At 39.1% G+C, this 19,436-nt stretch overlaps 1 protein-coding gene across 1 annotated transcript; it reads right to left on the bottom strand.

Annotated features, from left to right (window-relative positions):
* Positions 1–341: 341 nt before the first annotated feature.
* On the bottom strand, positions 342–19,277 carry GANC (glucosidase alpha, neutral C; the record flags this gene model as incomplete). The annotated part of the gene is made up of 24 exons (XM_079537775.1): positions 342–451; positions 669–772; positions 1,673–1,785; positions 2,330–2,443; positions 2,594–2,668; positions 3,509–3,585; positions 3,860–3,924; positions 5,479–5,722; positions 6,165–6,266; positions 6,610–6,706; positions 7,109–7,252; positions 7,642–7,721; positions 8,390–8,516; positions 8,910–9,145; positions 9,639–9,792; positions 10,576–10,756; positions 11,333–11,429; positions 12,736–12,802; positions 13,823–13,868; positions 14,995–15,177; positions 15,699–15,826; positions 16,769–16,877; positions 18,272–18,334; positions 19,249–19,277. 24 exons carry the CDS (start codon positions 19,275–19,277, stop codon positions 342–344), a joined length of 2,745 nt encoding a protein of 914 aa, XP_079393901.1.
* Between the last annotated feature and the right edge of the window lie 159 nt (positions 19,278–19,436).

Raw genomic sequence — 19,436 nt, 5'->3', positions numbered from 1 at the left:
AACCCCATGCAAATGAGCCACAATCTCACACAATCAGTTCATGATTTTTTTTGGTGTAAGTAAAGACTGACTGTACTCTTAAAGCCTAATTGAAGCTAGCCTAGAACAAATACTCCTTAGTTTTCCTCCACAGACAATCATAGCACTATTATTTTGCCAGACAGAAGAGTTATCCAAGTTTAAATCAATGTTTTAAAAGGAAAATTGTAAGAAATGTTACTGTGGGGCTGGGTGGGTGGGAAATATTCCTTGATTTGATTGGATTCAAGTGAACACTTCAAGTCTTTGAGGATGATTTCTCCTCCACCTCTCAATGAATTATTTGAAGAAGTTGTCCTGTTTCACTTGATACAAATCTCCCAGTCACTATCAACTCTCAGGGCTAAATTTTCCAGAATCAGTACAGCAGTCTTCGTATCATATGTGAAAACCACTTCTTTTTCTTTCCCACCTAGAAAGGAGAAGAAAATTTACTATATGATTTAGGAATAGCCCTTCTGAAACACAGTTATATGTGAATCACTTCAGTTTTTACTTCAGACTGTCTTTGCCACTGCTGGAAAGGACTGAACACAAAACAAATAGTAGTCAAATGTGCCAAGTATATACATAAGAATGTAGCAGAATCAGAATAACTAAATGTAGTAAAACAAAAGTCGGTTCATTACCCTTGGAACAGGCTGTCACTAAAGTGGGCTGTTGTCCAAGTCCCAGAAATATCACGCGCTCGACTACACACGTGGTACGGTATTGACCGCTCTCATCTGTGCAGCTGAAAAAAAAGAACAGTATTTTGCATCATTTCTGTCCATCACTAGACGTTCAGTCTTATACTGAGAAAGGACTACTTCAGTCTTACCCGGAAAATTCCCTAAACCAGTTTCCTTTTCCTCTATTTACCTCTCTCCTGAAAAAAGTAACATTTTTCTGCTGTTATCTGCTAGCATTTGACTGCATAGCAGATTTCATAAAGTCAGAAGGGGACAAAATAGTTTGAGAAGATTTTGTGACATAAAGCATGGCATAGACTACCAGAAATGTCCTAGATTTCTGTGAAGTGATAGTGGAAACCCCAAAACACAAATGTAAAGTCAATTCTAACATTTTTCAAGTTAGATGTTTCAGTCTTAAGCTTAATTATCTTTCATTTTGAAACTACTTTAATTTATATATTTACAAATATAAAAACTTGGATGAAAGTCAGATTTTCATTTTTGGTGGCAAAGGGTTATATTACTCACCTAAACGACTTTTTTTCCCCTGCAACTTCTAGATTTGCAAGTAATTTAGCAACATGCTTCATTTCTATTCGTAAATTTGAAAATGTTCAGATTTGAAGCATGCTTTTACCTACATCATTTAAGTAGTCTACAGTTTTGCTTATTCTAAATTATGTAGTTTGAAGACCAACTAACTACTGCATATTTTTAAAACTTAAGAGAATAATGAAATGCCTATAAGTTCATTATCTATGCACCACATAGCCCTAGGGGCAACAGACTTCACTAGTAAAAGTCTAATATTGGCAGTTACAGGATTCCTTACCAGTAGCTATTGCTATTCTGGGGGCTTCACTAAGCAACACATAAGACTAATATTTCCATATTTTACAAGACATTTCCACTGACAATATGTATGTTGGGTGGCTTCTATCTGCCTCTGTTGTTGTTACCTGGAAGAGAGAATGTTCTTGTGAAAGGTGAATTTCCGGTACAGGAACTGCTTTTTGTGGAGATACTGAAATGAATGTCCATCATCTAGGTAGAGCTCACCTACTGCACAGGCCTGTGAAACACAACAGATGGAGTCCAAGCTAATAGCATCTTCTAGTATTAGACAAAGAAACACAGAACACTGTTTCATTATGTGTTATGCTTCATAGTGAAGGTTGTGAGGTTTCTGTGTGTGTGTGCTTTTTATTTGGTTGTTTTTTTTAGCCACTTGTATCTCCAGAAGATTCAGGGAGGCCAGCTCTGAGAGTGCTCTGAAAACTTGGATGTTCTGGTTCTGCAAACTGATTTAGGTGACAGGTGTCACTTCATTTATTAGAAAGGACACTTGTGGGAACTACTACCTACATTCCAGCAAGTTTGTGCCCTGCCAATTCTCTGCTGCCTCTTCTTCCAAAGCACTGGTGGAGGGCTGAGAAAAGTCAGAAAAATGTTCCGCCCATGCTGCGCTCTGACAGTTTCACTCTGAGGGAATACTGGGAGGGAGGAGGGAGCCTCCACTAGCAGAAACTTAATAGAGGGTCACTGGAAGCACCTTTAGGCTTTAGGATAAATGTGGCAAAAGACAACTTTGTAAGGGGAACATGATTTCAGAGTACCTCTGCGTTCAGTGCCACGCGGAGTTCATAAGAAATATTTGTCATCCATTCAGTGGACTTTCCAGCTGCAGTCTTAAGAGGTATCACAGTGCCCCCTCGCTGGAATATGGGAATCTGCCAAAACAAGGCCAGTGTAGAAACATTCATGTAACTCTGATCATGCAATTTTAACTGGGAACAGGGAAATCTTAAGTTTTTTCTTTGCAAATCTCAGAACTGAACTTTTACTGTAAGCACATAAAGAAAACTATTCAACTAACATACATTCTCCAGTGTTACTGGGATCTTCAGAGTGCCTTGATCTTCCATTCGTTTAAATTTTCTGAAATCATACCAAACCTAGGAAAAATGAAAAAAGAATGAGCAAGAATTTACATGACAAGATCTGTTCCCTTTGCAGAGTTTTTTTTTTGCTTCATCTCTTACTTTCACTATTCCTAACAACCTAATTCACGTGTAAGAAATTACATTTACTTTCTAAATTCAATAACCTTGGATAGTAATGAAACTTTATTCTTTCCCTGAGGCAGAAAAATAAACCTATTTTTCTACAGTTTGCATAACATCTTGCATGTTTTAAAGCATCGGGTAGCTCAAAACAATTTTTTTTTTCTTTTTGGTCTAGAAATGCTCTGTTCCAGAATGAATGTATTTATATTGAAGTGAAAAAATAACAAAAAAGAGCTACATTTGAAATTTCCCATGCATCACTCTTGCCAGCAGGTTTAACTACTTCAGGTGAGCCAGGCACTGAATTCCCACAAAGATCTTGATAAGAAAAATATGTTTCATAGCTTGTTTGGAGAGCCTCATCTATTTTTTTTATATGGAGGAAAAAATCGTTAGTGTCTTCGGGTCCATTAGAGCATTAACAAAGCTCTGCAGTCTTTCACACTTCCCTTCACTGCTTTCATTTGTCTCTAGGGTTAAACCTTATGCTTTCTTTCCCTTCTGAACCTTTTTTGCCAATTCCTTCCCTTCTTTCACTTAGCTGCTGCAGCCAAGTAGTCTGTGTAGGAGTGGATCACAGTGCCATCCTGTGGAAAAGGAAGGCTTAGAGTGGCACAGAATGGCTGGTGTAGTGGCAGTGCATAGTAGTTATGAAGAGGGGAGCAGGAAGGCTGCTGTATAATATATTTCTGTGAGCTGAAAAGCTGAGCAGCTTTATATCATCCATACCTCCTTCAACCCTGGAAGTAGCACACTCACAGCCTTGGCCTCTTTGTCTGTGACTGGATATACCAACAAAGCATTTCCTGGAGAAAAGCATAAACATGGCAATAAGTGATCGTTGTGGTGCCTGAGGCCTCATCTCACCAGTAGCAGTCTGCTCTGGTTTTGAGTAGGTTTGTCAGCTTCTTGTATTCATTTTAAGGGACTGCTTGAGCCACTTCATGCTCACTTGAGCACACCATGTGTTCACTTTGTACTGGAGAAAAAAGGCATGTAAGGAGTTGATGACTATTCAGGTCTCATTCTGCTACAGCACTGTTATGCAGCAAAGCTGTGCTGCACACCCACCCGGCTTACCTAGCATGTATTCATCTTCCACTCCAAAAGTTTCTAATTTCTCTGGGAACTCTATCCAGAGAGGCCTGAAGGAAGACAGACAGTGGAATTCAATTAGTTTCTCCTCTCCCACCACCCTGTTCAAGGCCTGCTGGCATTTTTAGGCTCCACTTTTTCCTTCTCTTAAAAGCAATTGAGAATTGAAGATAGAGCAATTTCCTATTCCATGCCTTAAAGTACCACTTTAAGGTGCACTCCCAAGTACCTATGGTTTGGCCGCCTGCAGCCTCACTTTCTTCATTGCTGCCTTCTTCTTTGCAAACTTGCATTACAGATGCCTTCCCTCTAGCAAAGCAGAGATGGATGAGCTTTTCTACCAGCAACGCTGACACTTGATGATGTAGTCCCTGAGCAAGTCTTTTCTGCTCTGTTTTGCAGCATGTCTCCTGGTCACACGCTGGAAAACCTGCACTAGAAGTTCAACTTCAGCCTTTCTCAATAAAGAGAAGTGCGATAGTCTTCTGGACACATAATAAATGTGTATAGTTTGTTTTGAGAGATTATGACAGAAAGAGCTCATTCAAGTCAGAGACGGTCTGCAGCAGATCTCTGGGGTTTCTCTACAAAGAAGCTTGGCTCGTGTTACTTATAAACCTCCACTTGTTCACTACAGCCCTGCTGGCCATGTACTCACTGATGAGACACATTTTCTACACTGAGAAAAATACCATGCTTCCTCTCTAATTGTGTGCCTATTTCAAAAAAGACAGAAGCCTGCTGTCTGCCAGTGTTGTACATCAGGGGCTTCTACATCTACATACGTGCAGGCAGATGCCCACACAATATCTATAATGCAAACCACTATAAACTCAAAATACTCAATCTCCTTCAAAAATACCCTTTTAAAACAAACAAACAAAAAAAACCCAAAAAAACGTAGAAGTATTTTATTTGCATAATAATGCATAAAGGCAGATGTGCTGGAAGAGGATAACTCCAAGGGCAAATTCAAAGGCACAGTAATATCAAAGAAACTGATGACATTTATCTCTTGCTGAAATGACTTCTGCATTCAGTTCCACTGTGAGATTTTCTTATAAGTTAGCAGCAGAACATTTTCTGACTTTCTGATTTTCTGATTTTCTGACTTCATTTCTGTTCTAGACTACTAGATTCTGTACTAGAAGAAAAATGATAAAATATACTACAGAGATAAATAAGCAAGTTATCAATATGAAAAAAAGCTTTTATGATACCAACAATACAGCAATAACAAGTACTTTCATGAGCAGCAAAATTGCCTTTATGTTTTTTTGGCCAGCAACTTCAGAGCCTATTAAGCATGGTTTTAAGTGTGGTTTGGAACACCAGACAATGTTGTTTATTATGAGAATTTTGGAGTCCACAGTTCTTTAAAAACATTTTTAAAGACTGTATGTGAGTTAGCGTGTCTGAGGTGTCATTCAGTAAGCATGATATTTAGTTTTCTCTAGTAACCTTATCACGGCTTGCAGAAAGCAAAATAGAATTTAGACTTCAAACTATTTAAGTAATCACAAATGTATGAGACAGTGATTTAAGTTCCCTCATCTAAGTGGCTTCCTAAGGATAATCACTAGCCTCCTGACTTACGTGCTTACCTCATAACTGGTTCAGCCTCTGTGTGTGCCCGATAGAACAGTGTGTATAAGTATGGCAGGAGGACGTAGCGCTCTCTAATGGCTTCCCTGATGATCTGGGTGTTCTTCTCCCCAAAGAGCCACGGTTCTCGCCGTTTGCTCTTCATGTTAGAATGACCTCTGAAGAAGGGCTGGTAGGCTCCAGCCTGATACCAGCGAACAAGTAATTCTGGTTCTGGATCTCCAATGAACCCTCCCACATCAGCTAGATATTGCGCAGACAAATAAAAATACACATTTTTGGAAATTATTCTGAAGAATTTGAAGTTCTCCTCTAACAAGCATTCCAAGTATATTAATTCATGAATTTCACAGTGTACTTGCGGTTCTGATGTTGGATAGCCGCTTGTCCAATTTAGAGTGGAACACTGAGGTAACAAATTATCCTTTAATATAAACAGCAAGAGAGTTTTAGGAGGTTTTGAACCTCCAAAGACCGCTACAGTGATGCTACAGACCACCACCTAGAGATCACTGTTCCAAGTCACAAACACTACAGAAAGACTAAGTGGAGAAGTGATGGTGAGAGACAGCTTTTTAGTTTCTGAACCAGATTCATCTGTGAATCTACCTGGAAATGCACTGGACTGTTGAAGCCTGGTGGCACTAGTGGATGTATGGTGAGCAACTTCAGCCAAACACCTTACCTCCACAGAATGAAATCCCTGCCATGCTGACGGTGAGAAGCATTGGAATGGAGATTTTCAAGTAACCCCACTCTGCTGTGTTGTCTCCGGTCCACACCGCCCCTGAAAATACTCAGTTTCAGGATTACATAGGAAAACTGGGTTTACAATTCAGTTTATGCTTGTAGTTTAGCAAAGAAAACAAGAATGGTCATGAACTACTGTTCATTGCAATGTATTTTTATAATACATGCATGATCTTGAATTATACAATAAGGTTCATAGTGGTCTGTCACAGGGTACAGATTGTTACTGAATTGTATGTGCTTTGCCAACTTTTCCTGAGTTTTTTCAGTTTAATAATTTGCACTCTTAAGATAGTTTCTGTCCTCTTTAGACTTACTATTACATGGCAAGCTGAAGAAAACAAACCAATAGTGAAGGCATGCAGCTAGTCTTTGCTTACCATACTTTTGTGATCCAGCAAAGAAAGATCGTGTGAGAACAAATGGTCTCTCTTTTCCGGAAGAACGTTTTATGAGTCCTTCAGCAGTTGCCATTTGCTGAAAATCATGAATATAAAAATTCGGAAGATGATCTCTGTAATTAAGATATTTGCTAAACCACCTTTTTAGCTCTTCATATTTAAGAAATGTGTGCTCATAGATAACTGCTATTATTAAACTGATACTTTTCTCCCGGAATAGACTTGAACAACAACAAAAAAAGATTAATATTGTGTTGTCACAGCCACTGTGATGTTACAGAGGCATGGATACTGTCATATTGTCTTGTTACCAACCATGGAGAAGTTTATTTCAAATACAGCAATAATTAGTGCGGCAGAGTTTCGTTTCCTGGTGGAGGTTACAGAACAACTGCTACTGTGTAAATAACATCCTTACTACATGACACGTAGTCCACAAAGACAGATAATTGCTGGTCTGTGCCTCCTGATACTCTACCTGGTAGAATCCGTAGAGGTTGTGTAATTCCCGATGCTCCCAGTTGTTGTAGTGCAAAGCATCTTTCTGCATTGTTAGCTCTGCCCCTTTGAAAACAGATGGCTCGTTCATGTCATTCCACACAAAGAGGATATTAGTGGACCCCTGTAACAGAGTTGCAAGGTCAAGGTGATGTGACCACGAGCTACAAGAAAGCATGCCTATTACCCCGTTTGTACTGTCATTGTAATAAGCACAAGAATGCAAGCCCTGTATTAGATGATGGGTTGCAAAAATGACTGCACTCTGTCCATCTACTGCTACAGCTAAGTAAGCAGTTTCAGTGGTGGAATATGGGTTCCAGCTTTCTGACAGTAGATAAGTCCATGGAGAAAATCCTTGTACAGTATTTCAGCTTACCAAGATGCTTTCCTGTATATAATAATATTACAACTACAGAAGCCATCAATTTGCTTAGCCAGCAGTTTCTCTTCTTTCTTTTCCCCATTTTTAGGCTTTCTGGTACATGTAGATCAGTGCAAATAGATACACACCTTGTATGTTTTGAAGGCAAATTGATCTGCATACCATTTTCGCACTTCAGGATTGGTGAAATCCAGATAGTAAGAGGAACCTGTGGATGTAGGAGATTCCAGTTATTTAACTTATTTCAAGATCATGTGTTATCTTTGCACCTAAATACAGTGGCCTACAGTTAAGATGCTTTTCACAATGGGCGCTGTATGAGAACTGCTGAATCACAGCCTGAACCTCTGATTGATCACCTGAGGTGAGCAATGATTCAGCCTGGGAGCACAGGTGAAGGGGGTGGAGCTTGACTCCATTTTCTAGACCCCATTTAAGAGCTGAGTACTAGCAGGGATGGATCTCTTTCTAGAGATCCCTCCTTTTGGAATTTTCTAGCGAGCCTAGGACAAAGGTAAGACCACTATCTATTCTTTTTGGTGTAATAACCTGCTTAGCCACGTTCTCTTGTATATTTCTTAATTATAACACCTGTATATTCATTGATTATACAGACACCAACGATTGTTTCTAGCTCTGAGTAATGGGACTATCTGCAAAGTCAACAGACAGAGCAGAGAAAGCTGTACAGCTAAGACAATTGGAACATGAATGTACAAAGCCAAAGAAACCACAAGGAACTTGAAATAATAACTACAAAAATAGAAGTATTATGAGAAGTTAATTCTATTTATGATTCTATAAAATTTTTAAAATTAACAGCTCAAAATGAAGAAATGGAACAGCTTTTTTTTTTTTTTTTTTTTCTTTTTTTACCTGGCCAACAGATGCCCTCAAAATCTTTTCCATTCCTGTCTTTCACAAAATATCCCTTTTCTTTTCCCTGTGAATACAGGGTATACATGGGATCAGCTTTAATATGTGGATCTACGATGACGACAAGCTGCCAGAATAAGAAAATAAAACATGTTATTAACATCAACTATACTGAGTAAAACAGTAAAATTTCACTTTTGTTAAAAGACAAGCATAGCAACTACTAGTGGTGAAAGCTCATGTTAAGTTCAGCACTGGGCTGCTTCTGCAATACGGAGCTTCAAAAGGGTCAAACCTAGCCTCATGCTCAAGGGTAGAGGACAAACTGTGAAATAATACAATGGCATGAGGAGCAGGATTAAAAGAAATGCCCACTGGAAGCATCACCGTACTGCAACACAATCTAATTTGCTCTGTTGTAGTTCCATGGTTTCTAGTATCTGAAATACTTTGGTTAAAGCTGACTGGGGAACCTCACGCTGCAATTGAATACTTTCTTCCTTCTTGAGATATTATTTACCTTGCGTTTTTTCTTCCTGAGAAGTTCTTGCATTCTCTTGGGGTTCTGGAATTTTTTCTTGTCCCAGGTGAAATATCTCTTGCCATCTGTATGTTCTATGTCCAACCATATCACATCATAAGGAATGTCATGTTCATCAAAACCTGCATCAACTGCCTTGACATCTTGTTCATCTTCATAATTCCATCGGCACTGATGGTAGCCCAGAGAAAAGAGGGGAGGTAGTGCTTGAGTTCCTAGGAAGAGTATATGAATTAAGCCAATACTTTTAATGCTTTTCAGCATTTTACCTACAGACTATGAAAGTTAACTTAGGAGCCATGATTAATATATGTGTCTGGATACAGGGAATTCTTGCCTACACTGTGACTAGAGCACGTTTTTCATATCCAAGAGACTGAATTCTTGAATTAACAATGGTTACAACAGGCTTAACAGCCAGAAGGCTGTAATGATAATGCATGACAGAGAAGGTATTTCTACTTTGATTTCTACTTTGGTGACACTGAAATATCATTGCAGTAAACAATATAATCTTATTCTTCATTTTTTTCCTAACGTAAAAATATTACAGATGAGTTTAACTGTCATTAATGCAAGCAACTAAATAATAGAATAACAGAACATATGCAGTTGGATGGGAGCCACAATCATGAAGTTCAGCTTGAGTACAACAAGCGCCTCAGAAATTCTCTGATGTAAATCTGCTGTAATGATTTAAGTTAGTACCTGTCAGTTGTGCAAACTGCTTGAAGATATCAAATGCCGTGGGTCCCATCAGCAGAAAAACGTCAATGATTCCACTTTCTGACATCCAGCGCACATCAGTGAGAGGCACTGCCCTCTGCTTAGAAATATCTGCAGCAGGTTCGGTGGGTATGTGCTTTAAAGGAAACCAAGGCAAAGCTGAATCACTTGCTATCAAATCTTACCACTAACATGTTATCTGGCAGACGTTAGGAGTATGCACTCCAAGTATATTATACATCATTCACAAATTCTTTATGTTGCATGTCAGTTACACAAAATAAAGATGACAGAAAATGGATAATGAGGGGCAAAAGAATTATAATTTTTCTGTAATTAGAGTATAATCTTACAGCACATTTGCTGCAGGATCTTTAGAATCATTCACTAACAAAGAAAACTAATAATTTTAACTATATAATCAAGTGTTGGAATAAAGCAAGATTTTTTTCACTATTTCAACTTCAGTAGAAATCATGTATTTGTGCTTCAAGACTTGAGCTTATCTCCTGAACTTTTTGATTCCTGAAGACCAGCTACATTCCACAGATATATGAGCCTGCTGAGCAGAGATATGTTAATTTCAGTAAACTCCATAAAATTTATCAAATCCAAAAAGTGGTCAAGTTTTGGTCCACCCTTTTACATTTCTTCTCCAACAGCGCATATTTCTTCTCTCCCTTCTTTTGTACACCTATTAAGTCGCAAGTTCCATAATTTGCCTTTTGAAAGAAATTCTGTTCTTTTCAGTGGTTTAATACAACAAATTCTGTAGTAGGAAGGACAGTAGAAAGAGACCGACAATTTTTCATTAGGGAGCAATAGAAAAATCTCCAACAATGCTGTCATCTTCCTTTTGGCCCTAACTTGTGGTGTTTTTGGTGGTTATTAAATTCTGAGGAAAGTGGGCTAATCTCACCTCAGCTACTGCCTTTGTATTAATCTCTACCAGTGTTTCTGAAGAATTCAGCCAGAAGATCCCCAAAGTTCTGTCAGGTTTGTGTGCTATGAGAAGTGGCACTGAACCATAAATGCCTATCTTGTCATGTATCTTGTGGCCAAAGATGTCCAAATTATAAAGCCGGTATGCATCACCATCACTAGGACAAACAGACAGATATCTTTGTTAGATATAAGCATCCTTCACTAAGCCAATTTTAGCTCTACTATACTTCCAATGAACACAGTGAGCATGCTGTATTATAGTCTTATGTTTAGCACCCAGGGCACATATGTGGACAGCCTAGAATATAACATCTTTGTTTCTACCTATCTGAACCAAGTAACATTATTGCTATTGAGACTACTGCTATTTTGATCCTAGTCCTAAAAAATGAATTCTAAATTCTGTCCCCCATGGAATTGCTCCTTTAAGAGTTCTGCTTAAACATGAGTAACCATGCAATTAAAAAAAAGGCATAAAAAATTGAGAGAGAACAGAAGAGTTCATTTATTAAGTTGCAGAACATAAAGCTGAGCAACTTACTCCCTATAGAAAGTCTGTGATTCAGTTTGCTCTATCATTAAACTAAAACACACGTGATACAATATACTTGTATAAATATATGCAATGTTGCATAAAATACAAAATATTTAATATAAAATTGTTTGCAGTAAATTATTGAGACAGTGTTGCAATACAGTTGCAATACAGTAATGCAATCTGCCATATTTACCTTGTGTTTTTGAGAAGAAGTGATTCTGCATGTTGTGGTATTCCATAAAGATGGTCAAATCCGTGTAAAGAGAAGTCCATGCCTACAGAACTAGGACCTGTGATAACAACATTAAAACAGAAGAGTACAGAGTTCCATTCTCAGACTTTACTGAAAGCAACAAAGCAGAACAACCTAATTGAAAAAATGAAAAAATAAGCAAGTTTTAACAATTAGCTATGTCAAACTTGCTTTCAGCTTCTTTTGTTATAACTTATGTACTGCAGAGGTAATCTTTTCAATATTCTTCCAGTTTCTATTTGCTTAAGAAGATGAATTGCCTTTATAGGAAAGAAAAAAAACCAAAACAACAGAAAAACAAACATGTAATAGTGGATAACTCCTTTACTGTGTAGTAAAACTACTTAAAATTATCTCATTTCTACCCCGGTACCTGCAAGGCAAGCTTAGTGGCACAATGGTGCAGCAAAATGAATGCTAGAGTAGCTTTTCTAATACTCTTCAGCTTCAGCCAGAGGAGTAGTATAGAGGAGAGCTGCTGCTAATGATATCATCGTGTCATGTTACTCAATCCAGAGGAAATTCTGGGAGGTGACTAGAGAACGTCTAGACTGACAAGCAGTGGCTTCAGTATCAGTGTTTTACCACAGGGACCTCACTCCTCCATTACTGAGAAAGAGCACAATCATGACGCTGGCCTAATATATCAGATACAGCATGAACAACAAGGATGACAGTCTCCTGCCTTTAATGTCTCAACTGTGAAGAAACCCTTGTCACTATAAGAAAGCTTCCCTCTGCATACTGCAGTTGCTGGGCAGTGCCATTTGCTATAGAAGGCTGCACGACAGAAATAACTAACAGACAAAGCAAACCAAATTAGTTAATGCAACAGGACAGACAGAAAAAAGGACATGGGTTTTCATAAACTATAATTTAAATGGCGTCTGAGCTACTGACTGGCAGATATTAATACCCTTCTTAGTATCCCTTAGCCCTGCTCAGTATTTTCCTTGTTAGCCCTTTTTAGAGGTTCTCTGTGAAAATTATTGCTTACCTATTGTGATTTGTGAATAAACAAGTGAAATCAACGTTACGTGATAATGCATTAAAAAAAAAAAAGGAAACAACAACATATAGTATACTACATAGTAGTTGGCTGCTGTCAGAAACAGCACAGAGTTAGCTGATGAAATGGGTCACATTTAACCTGCTTCCTCCTCAACAGGAGTCTAATGAACACTTTCAGTTCTTTTGTCAAATGTGTTATCCACTGACACGATATAGGCAAGTTAAAAGGAGTGAGGAAGACACTGATAAATGTTAAGTAACTAAGCAGTGATATGAATGTACAGAGGCAAGAACAAAGCAGTAAAACTTTTCAGAACTACGCTGAGACTTACCATGAGCTTTGATGTCTAAGAAACTGCCAAATTTCTCTTGCCAGAGACCTAGATCCTCCTGATTATCCTGCATAAACAGAAATAGCTAAGCCTGTAAGTGCAACTGCTCTCACCATGTATTAAGAAAAATATCTTCATTCAGATGAGATTCACACATTATTAACTGTTGTTTTTTGTAGGTGTTTGTTTTCTTTCTTTCCTTTTTTTTTTTTTTTTTTTTTTTTTTTTTTTTTTTTTTTTTTTTTTTTTTTTTTCCCAAATGGGGCTAAAACAAGTAAATGCAAAATGCAATTTATATTCTGCTGCAGCAGTGTGTCTCCCCCAAAGCAAAAACACTCTTTGGCAGAGTCCAGACTTCGGAGCAAATATACTGAAAGCAGCACAGCTCCTCCCAGTTTTAACTAGATAGTGCAGTAAGCAGCCATCTGCTCTACGGGAGGCTAAAATTACATCATAGGCATAACTCAGCCTCCTGAGAAAACTGGTATGTGCTATATGTACTGCCAGGACTCGGTCTTTTTCCACAACGAATCTTACAACAGTGCTAAGCACGGATGTACATGCAGGTGTATCTTTGGACTGTTATAGAACAGGTCTTTTTCTTTTGAAATGCTCTTTAAAAGGAAAAGAGATCTTTAAAATGATCAAATACTACCATGAACTTCCCTGTACTTTGAATTAAATGATCAAGAACAAAAGAGCAAGAATTATCTAAATAAAAAGGCCACAGAAAGACGTTTTAAAGCCTAACTGGTGTCTCTTATTGCCCTGGTAAAAGCACATGAACCTTAATTCAACTATGGATTTGAAAAATATCTCTGTCTTAAATACCAGGTCCTGAATTTCTGAATCTCACTAAGCAAAAGTTACATCAGATACATCTCATAAAGGAATAGTCGACGTTGGGGGCCTTTGGTCACAACCATATCGCATGTGAATGAACGGCCCAAAAAGTCCACAGCAGTGGCTGGCCCTTAGTTTGGCTGTCCATGACTTTCTGAGAAAAAAATCATAAAATGTGATTCTATTTACTCAGTTACCTTTTCTACACAATACTAACTCTGGAATTGGAGTAAGTGTGGGTTACCTTAGAGGAATCACCTGCTGCCTCCTCATTTTCTGTAGTAGGGTTTCTAGTGAAAACAAATATATAATCAGTTTATTGTTAACATATGGAAAGATTTCAAACAAAATTCACATATCGTTATGTATTGCCTTAAATATTATATAGATGTTTTACAATCACTGAATCGTGTAGGTTGGAAAAGACCTTCAAGATTGTCAAGTCCAACCACCAACCTGACCTACCAAGTTCCTATCACTTAAACAATGTCCCTTAATGCCACATCTACACATCTCTTAAATACCTCCAGGGAAGGGGGGCTCTAACACTTTCCTGGGCAGCCTGTTTCAATGCTTGATGACCTTTTCTATGAAAAAAATCTTCCTAACGTCCAATATAAACCTTCCTTGGCTCAACTTGAGATTGTTTCCTTACGTCTTGAGGCACTGAGCTATACTGAAAACTGAAGTTATACTTGAGAACTTCAATTGGCAAATTATTTTAATATTCAGTGTCTTAAAATAACCTTAACTCCATGCCTGAATTAAGTTCATCCTTTTGGCTTTCACATTTGCTTCTACCTGTGCCAGCATTTTACTCACCCAGAAGATCCTCATGTCTTTATTCTTAATTAGTGGTTCTATGTTAATTAAAATTTTTGAAATGATTCTTACTATGAGAAAAGCACTTTCTATGCTTTTTTCCTAGCCATGTAATATTCTGCACTGTAGCTTCTCAGCCTTCCAGAATTTTGCAGTGGGACTGACATGAAAGCTCTTGCAGCTGCATGGAAGGTTTTAATTCAAACAGAACTTTCTTGACGAGCTTAGAAGGTGAATAAATCTTATCTAAAGAGTAAGTTTAGTCATAAGTGGAGGTAAAACTAAGAATGTTACACTATCACTGCTCACTATCAAGAATAACAAGGAGAACAAGACACCAGTTTATTACAGAATTGGCAAATAAAGGTGGTTAGCATGAGCATCTGGCTTCTGTGACAGATCCAAACAGTTTGCATTTAATTGATTTTTAATTCCTTTTTTTAAGGCTTCACTAGCATACTTACTGGTATTTAGTAAATGAGAATATAAATTTCAACGCATGAGAGCTTGTGTTGCAGAAATTTCAATTCCCATTGGATTGTTTACGTTCAACTACAGTGAAATTAGTATATGGCGGATAAAAAAATACTGTACCTATCACTGGGAGGTGGTTGCAGGTGCTCAAAATATAACAACCCATTGGAATTCATGCTCAGAACAGTCTCATCCTTGAACTGCAGCTCAACCTGCAAGGGGTTTGCTGTCAGTCGAAGCTTGTAGTCCTCATTAGCACTTGTCAACACCAAAACACCTTCCTCCTTCTGGGACATAGAGAGTCTGGCAAATGAAAATCAACAACAGCTTTATATGAACCAGCAGCACATGAAATCCACTGTAGCTAAATAACAGTTTGAAATACAAAATGAGCGGAGACTATCTCTGTACATTACAAAAACCTCAAGGCTTGAGTTGAGGTGAAGAACCCCAGAAATAAGTGCTGTGTTCACGCTTCACTGCACAGTGCAGCAGGTGACTAGAGAACAACCATGAAAATTACCCATAGTTTACATTTCTTTCACATTTGCATGTAATGCATTTGGTACAAATAATGCAACATAATAAGCAGGCTATTTTTTCACTATGCCAAATAGTCTGAAGTTTCTCATATGTATTACTAAACTTTCTCCTCTGTATCTAGCATGATTTTTTGAATGTAACCACACACACTTTTATTTTCTCTTCCTGTAACAATATTATATCACAGAGAAACAGCTGTACTGTAGCACAGATAAGAGAAAACAACTTTGCAAATAAAACTGTAAGTTACTAAGGTGCTAAATCACCTTCCCATCACTTACTTCTGGGTGGCAGGTTCCTTTACAAGGACATCAGGAACTTCATATCTTGCTCTGAGAGGAGCTGCCTCATTAATTTTAAGCCTAAAAATATTGCCTTCTATTTTGTAGATTTCCACTTGTAGAAGAACCTGGGAGCAAAAACACAGATAAACTGGAAGTGATAAAAAAAAATCAACTTACTTTTCAATTCAACATCATCAGATACTTATTGTCTGGAAAAAAATCTGCATGCCTGCTTTCTGCTTTCTTTTCTTTAGCATTACAAAGCGACTATTACCATCCATCTGAATTCACACCAGCCAAATCTGCTTTACTGCTTTGAAGACATAACTCTTTTTTTAAGTTGAGTCTTTATTTTCAAGTCTCTCATGCCTAGCATTATGTAGCTCTCCCCACAGGCAGCAAGGAAAACAGGGGTGGTAAACACTAATGTTGAAGTATGGATAATTTTACTACTGTGCTACTAACGTAAGTAGCAGGGAACTACTGAGATGTGGGCTTTCTGCAAAAGCATCAGTGATCGGTGTTCACTGGTACTCACAGTGGTACTTACACTGATGAACCACATCAGAAAGACAACTGAAGAAAGCAGATGATACTGACCTACTTATCAAGATGTGAAACTTGCTATTTTACACTTCTGGGAAGTGTAAAGTCTCTTTGTTCTAGTTCATACAAAATGACTTTTTTTTTTTTTTTTTTCCCACCTGTGGGGAATCTCTGTAGTCAAATGTTTTATTCTGTGGATTCCCACCTCTCCCCTGTTTTTTCATTTTCTGAATCTTTTCTCCTCCAAGACACAAAATTGGCTTAAGAATTTTGGCCTGGTATCTTTTCCTTTCACCTGGAAGATGATCAGCATCACTGTCTTCAGAGGCATGCTTCTTGCACAGTCTCAAGTTGACAAATGAATACTGAACAGCAAGGACATTTTTAGGCTAATGCTTTGCATTGTATCTTATGCAACTACCACTGAAATCTCTCAAAACCTTCTGCAAATATTATCAGACCTACTGATGATAATCACTCCTTGTTCTGTGTGCACCCTCTTATACCAGGTGAGATCTCACCTTATTCTCCTCATGAGTAATTTGGAATTTAACATTCTCATCACTTAATGAGACTGTATCCAACAGCGCTCGATAAAAGGATTTTCCAGGACGAAGAAGTTTCTGACGTCTGTCAAGACAGAAAATTATTTTCAGTCTCCCTAATTGTTGTGGCTTCTATCACACATAGGAACGTAATATTAAAAGTGTGTAATTAATAACTGTCTCAATTTTTTTTCAAACAATTATTATCAGAAATAAAAAGGAATATAATTGTAAGCACACATTGGCATATATGAATGATATGTAAAATAGTGGGATTTGGTCATCCATCGTAATCCCCCTAGATTATTTTTTTTTTAATAATAACAAGCTTAATTCAAGTAACCAAAATCTCAGCTGCCCAATTGCTTTCCACTTTCTCCAGTAACTCAGAAATTTCAGCTGAATAATCCATTTTTTATGTTCTGTCATACACCACTGCTTGGTATCCAACTCTCCAGAGAACAGCTTCTACATTATATAGAGATTAAGCAACACATTTGTAAACTCATGGATATACAGCGAGGAGAATACTTTTCAATGGATACTCCCGGACCTACAAACCTGAGGTTATCTTTTTCACAAGACCCTGTGCTTGAGCTGTGAAACTAAGAGCTGGGACAGAAGGAGGGGAGTGGCCAAGGGGCTGCTGCTGAGTTTTGACTGCGCTTTCACAGAATCACAGAATAGCCGGGGTTGGAAGGGACATCAAGGATCATGAATCTCCAACCCCCCTGCCACATGCAGGGCCACCAACCTCCCCATTTAATATTAGACCTGGCTGCCCAGGATCCCTTCAATCTTTTGGTCTTTATTATGTTGTTAGGACAGAGACCCTGAAACAAAGTCTCCATCAGCTGTTTGGAGGATTCTCCTTGCTGAGTCAGATCTTACGAATTATTTGAAGACGAGCATCTCTGAAAATCTTTAAAGGAATGCTTCTTTATCAATAACTGGACTTGGTTCCCTTGCAAGCAGACATTGCACAAATGTGAGCAATCACATAAAATTTTTATTTTAAAAGTAGAGCAAACACAAGATCTGAGGCTTGATAATGTGTGGCAACTTCCTGTTAAGAAATGGGGTGTCTTAGAAGTCAAAATGGTGACAGACTAGAGGGCTGATGTGAAATGAGGAGACTTGCTCCCAAGGGCAAAATGCTATTTGGGGTTTCAGAGCATAATTTCCTGCAGAACAGGAATGAGTATTTGAAACTGTAACCAGTACAACAGTGGCTAATTGCTGTATTACTGGGCATTACTATTACTCTTTTTATGCAGGCAATACTGGATAGAAGACAGTAGAAGTGAGATTCCACTCTTTAAAATATGCTGAATAGCACATGCTGACAGGTGAGTGGCACAGTAAGGTACATCCTGAAAGTAGCACACTTGCTGTGATTAAAAACTGATGTGAAACTATTTCCTATAACTTTAAACACTGACAGTTTACAAAAACCTACACTACAGTTCTTCTCTTTACCTGTAGAAAGCAATCTGGTTGCACTCCTTAAAGTTGCTTTTGTCCACAGCTTCATCTTGAATGCTGGAAAGAGCAGATAATATTTAAATGTGACACATCAGCTGATGGGTGTCCTCAAGAGCAGTGGGGATTAAGCAGAGCTCAGACAACTGTGACATAAAACATGCTGGACTTTGAACTGCTGTGTTTGGATATAAGAAGAATTTTTACTCGTTTAGTTCAGTACTATAGCACTTCCTTTTAAACCTGAGTAATTCTGACAAACAATTGAATCTGTGAGTAACAGGGCTGAATTTTCACACAAGTGAATTCTTAGGGCTTTTCATCTTTTTGCAAGTTTTGTATCTATAGCCCTTATAGTTCAACAAGCTCCAGTACTAAGAATGGAGAATCAGACAGGACTGGCAGAAAAGCAGAAAGCCTGCAGCCCTTTTTTCCCTGCAGAGGGCCTGATGAGGGAGGGAGGCTGCAGATGGCTCTGTATTACTTCCAGAGAACTTCTGGCCGATTAGAAAACAGAAAATTGTTGGCTTGCCTGAAATAATGGACTGTCATCAGAGCATTTCCCCCGGCATATTGAGTTCTGCCTCACACGGAAGAGAGTAAGGCTTTAGTACCAACGGATATAGAGCAGAAGCTCGTAAAATACTTACTGATGAAATACGTACAAAAATACCCACAGATGACAGCCATGACGACTTAGTCACAAGCGAACTAAACTTCAACATACCCGGGTCACCGCACAGTCCTCACGGCGACCACCCACCCCAGCAATGCTGCCCTTCCTCCTGCCGCACGCGTCCGTGCGCCCGGGGATAGCACCGGCCCGGCGGCCGCAGGCCTGCCTTTACCCTGGCCGGTTCCGGGCCGTTCTTGGAGCCGGGCTCGCCGCCGCTATCTACCCCGGTGCGCAGCCGACCAGCACGGCGGGGAGCGAGGGGAGGCCGGGCCGAGGAGCCGTTACCAGGCGGCGTTACCTGGCTTCCCCCTGCGCGGCCGCCTCCATCGCGGCGCCGGGCCTTTCCGCGGCAGCGCGGCGCCGCAATCAGTCACCGAGCGAACCGCCGGGCGGCGGCGGCGGCGGGGGGGGGGCACCCGGGCCCAGCCGAGCAGCGGCTCCGCCCCCGCCGCCCCACGGAGCCGCGTCGCTCGCGGGGAGCGGAAG

This window comes from Tetrao urogallus, assembly GCF_951394365.1.
Source record: "Tetrao urogallus genome assembly, chromosome: 6".
Lineage (NCBI taxonomy): Eukaryota > Metazoa > Chordata > Aves > Galliformes > Phasianidae > Tetrao > Tetrao urogallus.
The sequence above is the reverse complement of the archived record's forward strand: the minus strand, read 5'-3'. Positions and strand labels throughout refer to the sequence as shown.